This window comes from Eleutherodactylus coqui, chromosome 6 (genome assembly GCF_035609145.1).
Source record: "Eleutherodactylus coqui strain aEleCoq1 chromosome 6, aEleCoq1.hap1, whole genome shotgun sequence".
Lineage (NCBI taxonomy): Eukaryota > Metazoa > Chordata > Amphibia > Anura > Eleutherodactylidae > Eleutherodactylus > Eleutherodactylus coqui.
The window spans coordinates 190,575,201-190,588,245 of record NC_089842.1 but is presented as its reverse complement, the minus strand read 5'-3'; the positions used below and the strand labels follow the sequence as shown (position 1 = coordinate 190,588,245).

The 13,045-nt window shown below is 41.1% G+C and overlaps 1 protein-coding gene across 1 annotated transcript in view; it reads left to right on the top strand.

Moving 5' to 3' along the window:
• RYR3 (ryanodine receptor 3) overlaps window positions 1-13,045 on the top strand; it is a 680,585-nt gene that overhangs the window by 539,899 nt on the left and 127,641 nt on the right. Inside the window, exon 85 of the mRNA XM_066572425.1 lies at window positions 2,462-2,590. Within this exon, the coding sequence (XP_066428522.1) occupies window positions 2,462-2,590 (129 nt within the window). The remainder of the gene's footprint in view (window positions 1-2,461; window positions 2,591-13,045) is intronic.

Sequence of the window (13,045 nt, the reverse complement as noted above, 5' to 3'; positions counted from 1 at the left end):
ATTATGTACATGCCTAGCTCCAGCCGTAACTGTGATGCACTGTCACCAGAGCTGGGGAGCCCACCCCTATTCAGTTAGTGCTGCAGAGTCAACTTTTGTTCTATAGTACTGACAGAACAGGCTTTCACAATCTACCCTGCACTTGTTGGCAATCAAAGGGTTTCCGACTCCTGAGATAAAGTTGTGCTTTTCTGCATCCACCACTAAGAGGTTTTAATTAGAGATGAGCGAGCATACTTGTCCGAGCTTGATACTCGTTCGAGTATTAGGGTGTTCGAGATGCTCGTAACGAGTACCACGCGGTGTTCGGGTTACTTTCATTTTCTTCCCTGAGAAATTTGCGCGCTTTTCTGGCCAATAGAAAGACAGGGAAGGCATTACAACTTCCCCCTGCAACGTTCAAGCCCTATACCACCCCCCTGCAGTGAGTGGCTGGCGAGATCAGGTGTCACCCGAGTATTAAAATCTGCCCCTCCCGCGGCTCGCCACAGATGCATTCTGACATTAGTTCAGGGAAAGTGGTATCTTGGTGGAGCTGCTATAGGGAGAGTGTTAGGAGTATTTTAGGTTTCAAGAACCCCAACGGTCCTTCTTAAGGCCATAGAAATCGCAGATCGCACCTATGTGCGATCTGCGATTTCTGTTCTCTTCTCTATATGCGCTCAATGGGGCCGGCGGCAGCAGCGCCGACCCCATTGAGAACATATAGAAGACAAATCATTCTTCTCTGCCACAGCTGTAACAGCTGTGGCAGAGAAGAACGATGTTTGCCCATTGAATTCAATGGAGCCAGCAATACAACAGGTTCCACTGAAAGCAATGGGCTGCCGGCGTGCGCGGGGATGAATTGTCGGGAAGGGCTTAAATATATAAGCCCTTCCCTGCAATTCATCCAGAAATGTGTTACAATAAAAATATATACCGGCGTATAAGGCAACGGGGCGTATAAGACAACCCCCCAACTGTCACCTTATACGCCGGCAATACAGTGGAGCAAACAATAAAAATCATTACTCACTTCTTCTGACGTTCTGCGGCGCTGCTGCAGGCTGTCGCTCCCTCCTGGTTCCCGGCAGAGCATTGATTTCTGTACGAAGGGCTTTAAATCCCCGCCTCCAGAAACACACGTGCCTTCAGCTAATCACAGCCAATGACAATGATGTCATTGAATGGCTGTGATTGGCTGTGTTTCTGGAGGCGGGGATTTCAAGCCCTGCGTCCAGAAAGCAATGCTCTGCCGTGGACCAGGAGGGAGCGACAGCCTGCAGGAGCGGCGCAGAATGTCAGAAGAAGTGAGTAATGATTTTTATTCTTTGCTCCACTGTATTGCCGGCGTATAAGGTGACAGTTGGGGGGTCGTCTTATACGCCCCGTCGCCTTATACGCCAGTATATCTTTTTATTGTAACACATTTCTGGATGAATTGCAGGGAAGGGCTTATATATTTAAGCCCTTCCCGACAATTCATCCTGCGATCGCCGGCAGCCCATTGCTTTCAGTGGAACCTGCTGTATTGCTGGCTCCATTGAATTCAATGGGCAAGCATCGTTCTTCTCTGTCACAGCTGTTACAGCTATGGCAGAGGAGAACGATCTTTACGCTGACAGTGCAGGGGGGGGGCCCACTCTTGCCGCTATTGTGGCTTAATAGTGGGACCTGGGAACTTGAGATGCAGCCCAACATGTAGCCCCTCGCCTGCCCTATCCGTTGCTGTGTCGTTCCCATCACTTTCTTGAATTGCCCAGATTTTCACAAACAAAAACCTTAGCGAGCATCGGCGATATACAAAAATGCTCGGGTCGCCCATTGACTTCAATGGGGTTCGTTACTCGAAACGAACTCTCGAGCATTGCGAAAATTTCGTCCCGAGTAACGAGCACCCAAGCATTTTGGTGCTCGCTCATCTCTAGTTTTAATGCATTTTATATATATATATATATATATATATATATATATATATATATATATATATACATACATACATACATACATACATACATATCTTAAAACAGTGTGCACTTAACTCACGAGCTCCCCCTAGTGATTGCTGAAGGCATAAAAAATATTTATTGTACGGGATTTGTAGCTCCAACATCTATAAAGATATATTAAGAAATTAATCAGCATAGAATGTTGGACCTAAAAATGACATCCTGCCAATGGATGGACCTTTGGTTTCCAATCCTGAAAACTTGTGCCAAACGACCTATCAAAATTAATTGTTAGTATCTGAATTAATAATCATTGCTCAGATTGTGGCCCTCTACATACTAATACAAAGGTTATTTTCTGCTTCAGGGTTTATCCACTGTATATTATTTCTTTTTGATTCTGATTCTTTTCTCTAAACAATAGTAATATTCGATAAATGTGAAGTTAAATAACATCATTCAGGGGTTTCTAATGCCGTAGCTCCATATGTTTATCATGCTCAGCTACAGCTAATGTGCTTTCTCTGCAGGAATCCATCAGTGACTTCTACTGGTACTACTCAGGGAAAGAAGTGATTGATGAATCTGGGCAGCACAACTTTTCAAAGTCTCTGGCTGTGACCAAACAAATATTTAATTCACTCACAGAATATATTCAGGTAAGACTAAAGTGGTGTTTTTTGCAAATAGTGTGCAGCTCACTTTGTTTCAGGTCAGTGATTTGATAGGAAAACAAACACTATGTTCAATATCTAGTAGAACTGAGCCGTACTGGTCATGAGACGTGAATAAACACTTTGTGAGTGGTATGAGCTGTTAATGCTTTAGTTTCTGGTACAGCGGGGATTTACTGTGTATGTTTTAATGACTTTTATAGCTGAAAAGTAGGCTTGTGCTTTTTATAAGGCATATATAGTTTACTTTTTTTTTTTTTTTCTTAAATATTTTTTATTGGGTTTTACAAGATAAGTAATAATGCAAAAGGACACCGCAATAATTACATAGTCCTGCACGGTTACAGCGCATTTGCAAAAGAAAACAGAGATGCGGTGAGTTTCATCATACAATAACAATAGTACTGAACAATTGTGGTTTTGGTATACAGAGATTATAAAGAAAAAACCCCATTTGGGATTATGAGAGAACACATTTTTTTTTTTTAACAAAAGAACATTAAAACTTTGTAACCTTAGTGCGGTCCTCTTTCATCCCGAAGAAATTATGTATCTATATAGAGTTTGGGAGTAATCTCGGTTAGGGGGTAGAAGAAACGTATTTTAGCCAGGGGTTCCACATGTGAAAGAAGCCAGGCATTTTTTCACCCGACCGAGCCAAAATCTTTTCGTAAGAACAATGTTCCGACATTATATCAACAACCTCTGCCCCAGTTGGAGGAAGTGCGGCTCTCCATTTTCTAAGTGTAGCTAGTTTAGCAACCATGAGTAGGTGGCATATCAGTTTCCTTTTTGGAATTGGGATAGAGTTGTTGTTTAATAACAGCAACGCTAATTCCGGGGTTTTAGGAATTGTACAAGTGGACAATTTCCGACTGATGTGGAATATTTCTGTCCAAAATGTCTGAATAAGTGGACAGGACCAAAGTAGGTGGACTAGGGTGCCCTCCTGTCCGCAATTTCTCCAACAATGCCCATCAGACCTGGGGAAATATCTAGCCAACTTAGCAGGCGTGTAGTACCATCTAGTTAGTGTTTTATAATGGGACTGAAGGAGGTTGGCAGATAGTGTGGATTTGTTTGCCCATGTAAAGGATTGTAGCCACTGGTCTGCGGAGAATGATTTTTTTAGGTATATATATAGTTTACTTTTAAGCATTAGCTGTCTGTATTTCAAACTTTAAAGGGAATATGTCATCAGAAAATGAAGTGAGCAGGTAAAACCTATAGTTTAAATCAAGTTCTTAAAGGGGTTGTCTCGCGGCAAACCTTAAAATTTTACATTCCCCCATTCCCCCTGTCACCCCCCCCCCCCTTCCCCGGCATAAAATAGCAAATTAAAGCGGTTTTTAAACCGCTTGCTGCTCACCGATCCGATGAAATAAGGACTTTAAAAAAATCTTCTCCCAAAGATGGCCGCCGGTCCTTTCCCAGGGATGCACTGCGGTTTTCTCCCATGGTGCACCGCGGGTCTTCTCCCATGGTGCACCATGGGCTCTGTGCGTTCCATTGCCGATTCCAGCCTCCTGATTGACTGGAATCGGCACACGTGACGCGTGACGGGGCGGAGCTACGATGACGACGCGGTGACCAGCTCTCCGGCACGAGCGGCCCCATTCACCAGGCAGAAGACCGCTCAGCGCAAGCGCGTCTAAAAAAGCAAGAAGACATCAGAATTAGACGGATCCATGGCGACGGGGACGCTAGCAACTGAGCAGGTAAGTGAATAACTTCTGTATGGCTCATATTTAATGCACGATGTACATTACAAAGTGCATTAACATGGCCATACAGAAGTGTATAATCCCACTTGCTTTCGCGAGACAACCCCTTTAAGTTAAACTTCTTTTTTTTTTATTTTTGGAGATCTTTTTAGTTTTGCATATCACTATGTAGGTTAAAAAAATGCTAATATCTTCCAGTTTTCAGTCTGGCCACTAGGCCTAATAATAGGCTAAGACCTCCTCTTTCTGTATAGCAGCCTCAGGGACCATAGACACAATCGACTAGATGGGACTCATTGACTTCAGTGGGAGACTATTCTGGACATACCTACTCTTTGACTTTAGCAGAGAATATTATGCAGAAAGGGGGAAGAGGTTAGGGATGCTTTTACCTATTGTGAACGGTGGATCCTTTATCTATATATATAAAGACGAAAGCCCTCACTGACTCACTGACTGACTCACTCACTGACTGACTGACTGACTCGCCAAAAGTTCTCCAACTTCCCGATGTCGTAGAAACATGAAATTTGGCACACGCATAGATTATCTCCAAAATAGGAAAAGTAATTGGGTCCCAACTCGATTATTCAATTCTAGCGCAAAAGAATTGGCGTCGAAATTTTATGTACGTAATCTAAATCTGTCACTTTCCAATGTCATAGAAACTTAAAATTTGGCAGGAGCATTGATTATGTCATAAATGGGAAAAGTTAATGGGTCCCAACTCGATTATTCAATTCAATGCGCAAAAGAATTAGCGTCCAAATTTTACGTACGGAATCTAATTCTCTCACTTCCCGGTGTTATAGAAACTCGAAATTTGGTAGGAGCATTGATTATATCATAAATAGGAAAAGTTAATGGGTCCCAACTCGATTATTCAATTCTTTGCCAAAAGAATTAGCGTCCAAATTTTACGTACGGAATCTAATTATCTCACTTTCCGGTGTCATAGAAACGGGAAATTTGACACGAGCATTGATTATGTCATAAATAGGAAAAGCTAATGGGTCCCAACTCGATTATTCAATACTAGCGCAAAAGAATTGGCGGCGAAATTTTACGTGCGGAATGTAATTTTTTCACTTTCCGGTGTCATAGAAACGGGAAATTTGGCACGAGCATTGATTATGTCATAAATAGGAAACGCTAATAGGTCCCAACTCGATTATTCAATTCTATGCGCAAAAGAATTAGCGTCCACATTTTACGTGCGGAATGTAATTTTCTCACTTTCCGGTGTCATAGAAACAGGAAATTTGGCACGAGCATTGATTATGTCATAAATAGGAAAAGCTAATGGGTCCCAACTCCATTATTCAATTCTATGCGCAAAAGAATTAGCGTCAAAATTTTACGTGCGGAATGTAATTTCTTCACTTTCCGGTGTCATAGAAACGGGAAATTTGGCACGAGCATTGATTATGTCATAAATATTAAAAGCTAATGGGTCCCAACTTGATTATTCAATTCTATGCGCAAAAGAATCAGCGTCCAAATTTTACGTACGGAATCTAATTTTCTCACTTTCCGGTGTCATAGAAACGGGAAATTTGGCACGAGCATTGATTATGTCATAAATAGGAAACGCTAATAGGTCCCAACTCGATTATTCAATTCTATGCGCAAAAGAATTAGCGTCCAAATTTTACGTGCGGAATGTAATTTTCTCACTTTCCGGTGTCATAGAAACAGGAAATTTGGCACAAGCATTGATTATGTCATAAATAGGAAAAGCTAATGGGTCCCAACTCCATTATTCAATTCTATGCGCAAAAGAATTAGCGTCCAGATTTTACGTACATAATCTAAATCTCTCACTTCCCAATGTGATAGAAACATGAAATTTGGCACGAGCATTGATTATGTCATAAATAGGAAAAGTTAATAGGTCCCAACTCGATTATTCAATTCTAGCGCAAATGAATTGGCATCAAAATTTTTCGTGCGGAATGTAATTTTTTCACTTTCTGGTGTCATAGAAACAGGAAATTTGGCAGGAGCATTGATTATGTCATAAGTAGGAAAAGCTAATGGGTCCCAACTCCATTATTCAATTCTATGCGCAAAAGAATTAGCGTCGAAATTTTACATGTGGAATGTAATTTCTTCACTTTCCGATGTCATAGAAACGGGAAATTTGGCACGAGCATTGATTATGTCATAAATATTAAAAGCTAATGGGTTCCAACTTGATTATTCAATTCTATGCGCAAAAGAATCAGCGTCCAAATTTTACGTACGGAATCTAATTTTCTCACTTTCCGGTGTCATAGAAACGGGAAATTTGGCACGAGCATTGATTATGTCATAAATAGGAAAAGCTAATGGGTCCCAACTCGATTATTCAATTCTAAGTGCAAAAGAATTAGTGTCCAAATTTTATGTACGTAATCAAATTCTCTCACTTCCTGATGTCATTTTATATAAAGGAAACGTCGCACGGTTACCTCCCCGTGGTGTTTCCTGGGTAACGCAGAGAACTATGCAAAATGGTGAACATATGTTTTTCCTCAGTATCTCTAAAGTAACCACGACTTCATAAGATTTTCCGTGTGAACACCAGATAAATATCAGTACCAAATTAACTCGGGCGAAGTCGGGTATATCAGCTAGTCATCTATATAATAGGTGCTACGATCTATTGTAATCCTGCCTGTGACAAGAATTAGGTGACTGCTGAAAAGTTATCTATACAAAGCAGGAAGTCTCATCCTATTATTAGACATGTGAAGAGAAGGATCTTGCTATGTGTCTTTTGTGGCTTGTACAGCAGGCTACTGTAGTAGTACTTTCTAGGAAAACTAGTTAAAATGTGTTGTCGGGTTATTGGACAACACCCCCCCTTTAGTGCTTCCTGTACTAAAATAAGAAGAAATTTAGTACTTACCTGTTCCCTGCCTCTGCCAGCCAGCACTGCAGCCCGGCAGTGGTCCTGGCGTTTGTTGTGTCGGATGATGTCGCCGGAAACCATGAAGCCAATCGGAGGCTGCAGTGTCACCGCTCATTCTCCCAGAACAAAGTGTACACACCAGCAGATCCCCCCGTACAAGCGAAGGAGTTTTATTGGGAGTTGATTTTGAAGGTGCTGTTGTGATTGTAACTATATGGACCGCTCATTCTCCCAGTCATCAGTGCTTACATTCTGCACAATAAACATCGGGACCACAGCGGGGCTGTAGTGCTGGATTGTAGCCGCACGGAACAGGTAAGTACTGCTCTTCTTCATATTTTAGCACAGGGGGCACTAAAGGGGGCATGTTGTCCAGTAACTAGACAACCCCTTTAAGTACTGCATGTTTCTTGCAGCCCTTTTTAACTACGATAGGAAATACTGTCAAATGGTCTTCAAAATGTATGATGTGTGTCACAATGGTGAAAGCTGTGATCTAGGCATGTCACTGATTTCCAGAATGCTTCCATGTCTGGAAGTGAAAACTTCAAAACTTTATCTATCCAATTAAGAAAATCTTTCAGCAATGGCAAAGGGGTGTAAAGCTCCTCTGTAGAGCCTCGTTATTCTGGAAATCAGTGGTGGCCTGCGATCAGACTTATGTGGTGTCTGTTTGGGACCCACACTATTGGCAAGGGCAGATAACTGCTACATAAAGCTTTTCTCGAGACAATGTAGTACCCCATTCTTACCACTGCATGAGAAATGTGCTAATGCCATATCTACAAGATTACTTGGTTTCTCTTACTGAGCACAATCACATTTTTCTCTACTAGCTAAAGCCGTACCAAACTTTTTTTCGTTTTACATCAATCACTAGAATGCGTTTGTTATTGTACACTGGTAATCTAAATGGTCTCTCGATTAGACTAGAGGTCTTCAACATATTGTCTATATTGTCCCAGATGTCGTGTGCCATCCCGCACCACAGCCTGAGGAAGAACCCTGAGTAGGTTGGAAAGCTTGCTGTAACATGTTTTTTTCTTAGCCATTAAAGGTATCATATCTACAAGATTACTTGGTTTCTCTTGCTGAGAACAATCACATTTTCCCCCCTACCACACACACAGCAAAAGCATACTGTTATGTTAATGGGGTACTGGTGAGTTATCAGTCCCACTTTTTTAATTAATAGCGCAAATATTTCACCAATACATATGCGTTAAAAAAACGCTATTTATTTCTTAAACTCTTTTTTATTTCTTCAAAACATAAATATTTATAATATTCTTCAGGTGATATAAATGTGGCAATAGCCTGCAAGATAGTGTAGATAATGATAGAACCTTAAAAAAGTGGTGACAAATAACCCACAAGTACTATTAATGGGCTTCCTATGAAATCGTCCCTAATGTGTCTCAGATAGGTAGTGAGTCTCATTGGAGACCGGGACTGGTCTGAATCAGGACAGTGTGTAAACAGCATTGCAGATAGAGCCTTGTGTGGCACCAAGTGTTAAGGCAGCAGAAGTGTATTCCTCAGCTGTCGCTCGTGACCTGAAGATTGCGAATTCAATCCCCATGAGGTTAAGGTAGCTGGCTCAAGGTCAACTTAGCCTTCCATCCTTCCGAGGTTGGTAAAATGAGTACCCAACCTGAAAGCGCTGCAGAATAAGTCGGCGCTATACAAATAACAAGATTTATTATTTTTACTTATATGTTAGCACTTTATAAGCAACAGGAAATATATAAGACACTATGCAGTAGAGTGATACGTTGTGTGTATTATTGACACCAGGGAGGCTTAGTGCAGATGTGCAGTGAAATCTCTGGCACTCTACTGCAAGCCCTTCAGACTACACAACTGACATAGAGAGAAGACATTGGTCAGCTGCATTGGTCATACATTGGCCTACTAAACAGTAATTCTGGAGGATAAGCAAAATGGCTCCTTAGACCCCGAAGAGCCATTACTGTACTCACTGTACAGTACATTTACTTTACAGTGTGATGCTCCAGCATACAGCAGCCCAGATCCCAGCATCCTAAACCCTTAGGGCTCACTCCCACAAGCGTATTTGTTGCCCAAAATACACAGCGTTTTTACTGCACATGGACATACGTATTTGCCGCAAACTGAACGCTTATGAATTTTTTTTTAACGTGCACATTGCATGCATATGTTCTGCGTAAAAAAAAGAGGCTCAAGAATATTGTAACTGTCCCTCTCATGTCTCCTAGTACCTGCGTAAAATGCGCAATGAATACGCATATAACATGTATTTGCTGTGTATTTTTTGCACCCATAGACTAGAATGGGCTTATTATGCATTTATACACACCAAAATACGACATGCTGCAATTTTTTTCATGTGCGTGAAAAACATATGGTTGAATAACCCAATTCAAATCGATGGGGTTTCAGCACTGCGTATTGAATGGTGGCACTGTGGAGGTGTTATTCCATCTCCCTTATTAGCACTGCGTATTACGCGGATAAAAAAATTGACCATAGCCCATTTATTAACCGTTTTATTCCATTTATTCAACTCTCCTAAGGGTTCATTATGCTTGGATGACATTTTAGTATTTTCCAGTTACTTATTTGAGAGAAAATCTGTCAAGTTTTGTGCTCTTTAAAGAAGGAATCTAACATTATTCAAGAGAACTGGGAGTCTGGCAGTGAGGGAATCAATAGAGAATGACAGCCATACCACGAAAGATGTCATCTTTTATATATGAGCCCAAATACATCATTGTTTACCTATAAAAGCACAATATTCACCACCATTATGTATAAAGTAAAGTTTGGTGTGTTTGATCATTAGTAGTTGTTGAGAAAGCCTCACAAAATGGGCCATAGGTGCCACTGAGGTACACATTACAAATATATTTAGCATATACTGTATGAGCATGGGGTGGGTACAGTACCAAAATGTGGTTTTATATTTGGTAAATCACATCCTACAGGTTTGAGATGAAGGGTAGGGTTACCACTGGGGTGCAGTTTGTATACCCATTCAGACAATAATTGGGTGGTAATTCTATATAATACTTACATCATACATACATAGCATACTGCACATGTTCAGCAGATAGTAATGTGTATGTTACTGAGTGAATCAGGACTTAGCAGTCATTCAGCCCACAGTGATATCTTGCTGAACTTTAGGTACCAAGGATGGGGGCGCATTTGGAAGCCATTGCCTGGGCATCATGACACCCTTAAGGTGATCTTACGATCACACCTATAACTGCATCTATTTCTGTAATGGCATGTGACCAAACATATAAGATAGCACAATTACAACAATTTCCCCGACCTCTCTATAAACATGTCCAATTACAACTGTATGAAGTATATATACCATGTCATAGGTTGTTGGGTAGATGAAAAGGGCTTGAAAGCTGAGCCTGCTTCATACCCAGCAGGTACCAGCTGTGATTAACGGCTTACACCCTCTCGCACGGCCGCGATAAGAGATTACTCTGATCATAGTTGTCTAACCAATTAGATGCTACAGAGAATGCTGACCATGGTATCCATATAATCTGTACAGGATAAAGAACTAAGCCGCGTCACTCGCATATATCCTTCCGCCAGAAAAATCAGCTGATTTAGTTGAACTTTTTGTGTGTGTTTGCAGGACAAAGTGTGTAACTATTGAGAAAGAGGATGCGTCTGGAGTGAACACTAGTGACAAACAATGATGCAAGTTATCATTACATTTTCCACGTAGTGTTTGGTATAGACAATAGTTTGTTCATTATTGTACGTGGTACATTGATACAAGAGCAAATACAGGGTGGGCCACAGAAAAGTAGCCCTGCATTTCACTCTTACGAAAGCTGTCTAAAAGAAAATCTGTCTGTTTCCCATAGCAACCAAGCACAGCTTTCATTTCTTCTACTGCTGAGGTAAATTGAAAGGCGTGCTGCGATTGGTTGCTATGGGAAACAAAGACAGCTTTCATAAGAGTGCGGTGCCGGGTGATGAGGCTTAGTTCTTTATCCTGCCCAGAGTATAGGCTGTTAGACAGACGGTGCTCCCTCTGTCGTGCCATTGCCCCCCACCTGCGACGTAATTGCAAGATTCTGAGGTGTTTTCATGACAGGCTTTGGCCCAGTGAAGGCCTCTAGGTCTGCCGTGTATTGGATCCTATTAAGCCCTGCCAGTGACATAAATTTGGTATCGCTGCAATCGTACTAACCCGCAGAATAAAGTGAAAATGTCTTTTTGAATACCGTAAAAACAAAACCCCAAAAACAATGGGGGGGGGGAGGGTTCCATTCAACCTCACTTAAATTTGTTTCAAGTTTTCATTATATAGTGCATTAAATGGTACCAATAAAAAAATATATATCTCGTCCTACAAAACTCTCATGTAGTTTTCGATGGAAATCTAATACAGTTATGGTTATTGATGAAGGGCTGAAAAAACGAAAAGGCCAAAAATGCCTGCTCCTTCACTGGGTTAAGCAATCGTTGAGAGGTAGACTAAGCCACTGCCAGACACTTCTCAGAACAAGGGATTAGTTGTATTGACACACAACATGCCTAATCCTTCTTATCTATATATCTTCATTTAGGCTGCTGTCAGGAGACCTCCATATACATTAGACTGTTAGCAGGTCCCACCATTTACATTATATGTATGGGCAGCTCAGTATAGATAGACATGATCACTTTTGATCTTCTGAATCATTTTGGCTTCGTGCTATGGAGAACATAATATAAATCTGGTGAATATTCAGCTCCTCCCTTCACTTTAATACCACAATGAAGATTAAGAAATTCATGAATGGGTTTGACAGCTGACCTTGTGGGTGAAGACATCTGCTCTGCTTCCCCTCCTCAGCCAGGAGACCTGGCACATACACTTACACAGAGTATAGTTTTGCCTGACAGAAATTTGCTTTCATGGAATTCTCAAACAGATCTTTCCTTGATGTCTGCAATCTGCATAGGAGCAGCAGCGCACTTGTTTATGCTGTGCTGCAAGTTAACCACCGCTCATTGCACATCACAGCGGCACCTCTTTTCTGCACCGCCACAAAGCCTTTCTTAGATTGCTGAGTCTCACTTTTTTTTGCAGATAAGACAGGCTGGAGAAATCAGAGTATATTATACTGCCAAGGAAGTTTTTTCATACAAATATTCTGATTGAAGAGATACATATTAGACTACACATTATGACTATATTACTTTTGCTAAGTATATTTTAAGCAGAAGCTGTATGGAATAAAGGCCCATATTTTACAATTAAAAAGTCACATTTCTGTGGCTTATGTAAAGGAAATTTATCATTCTTGGAATGGAGACATTATGCAGTCTGCTGCCTGACTTAATAACTTAATACACACATGCAACCAAGATAGAGGTGAGCCAGTGTTAAAAAATGTTCAACCTATTTAGATATTTACACAAAAGTGTTTAGACACCGGAGTAGGAGTTATGATGGCTTTGTGGTGGACGGCTTGTGTGCAGCTGTATAACCCGTATAACCAATAGTGTGCAGTTCCAGTCATACAGTGCTGACACTGACTTGGTTTCCACTCGCTTGCAGATTCTCAGTATGCTCCCAGACATTGGAAAAACACACACTGCAAACAGTCCCTCCCAGCTGTTGTTTGTCCCTTTTGGATAATATTTTGGGTTGCCCTGTTATTGATTTAGGCATAGTACATCCCTCTTTCTTCCACCTTGTGATAACGTAAAGTCATGAACCGATAGCCTACCAGTATGACAACCAACAATGATACTACGTGTAAAGACTGTAAGTTCTTTGAAACAAGGCATGTTAAGCAAAACAAACAAAAA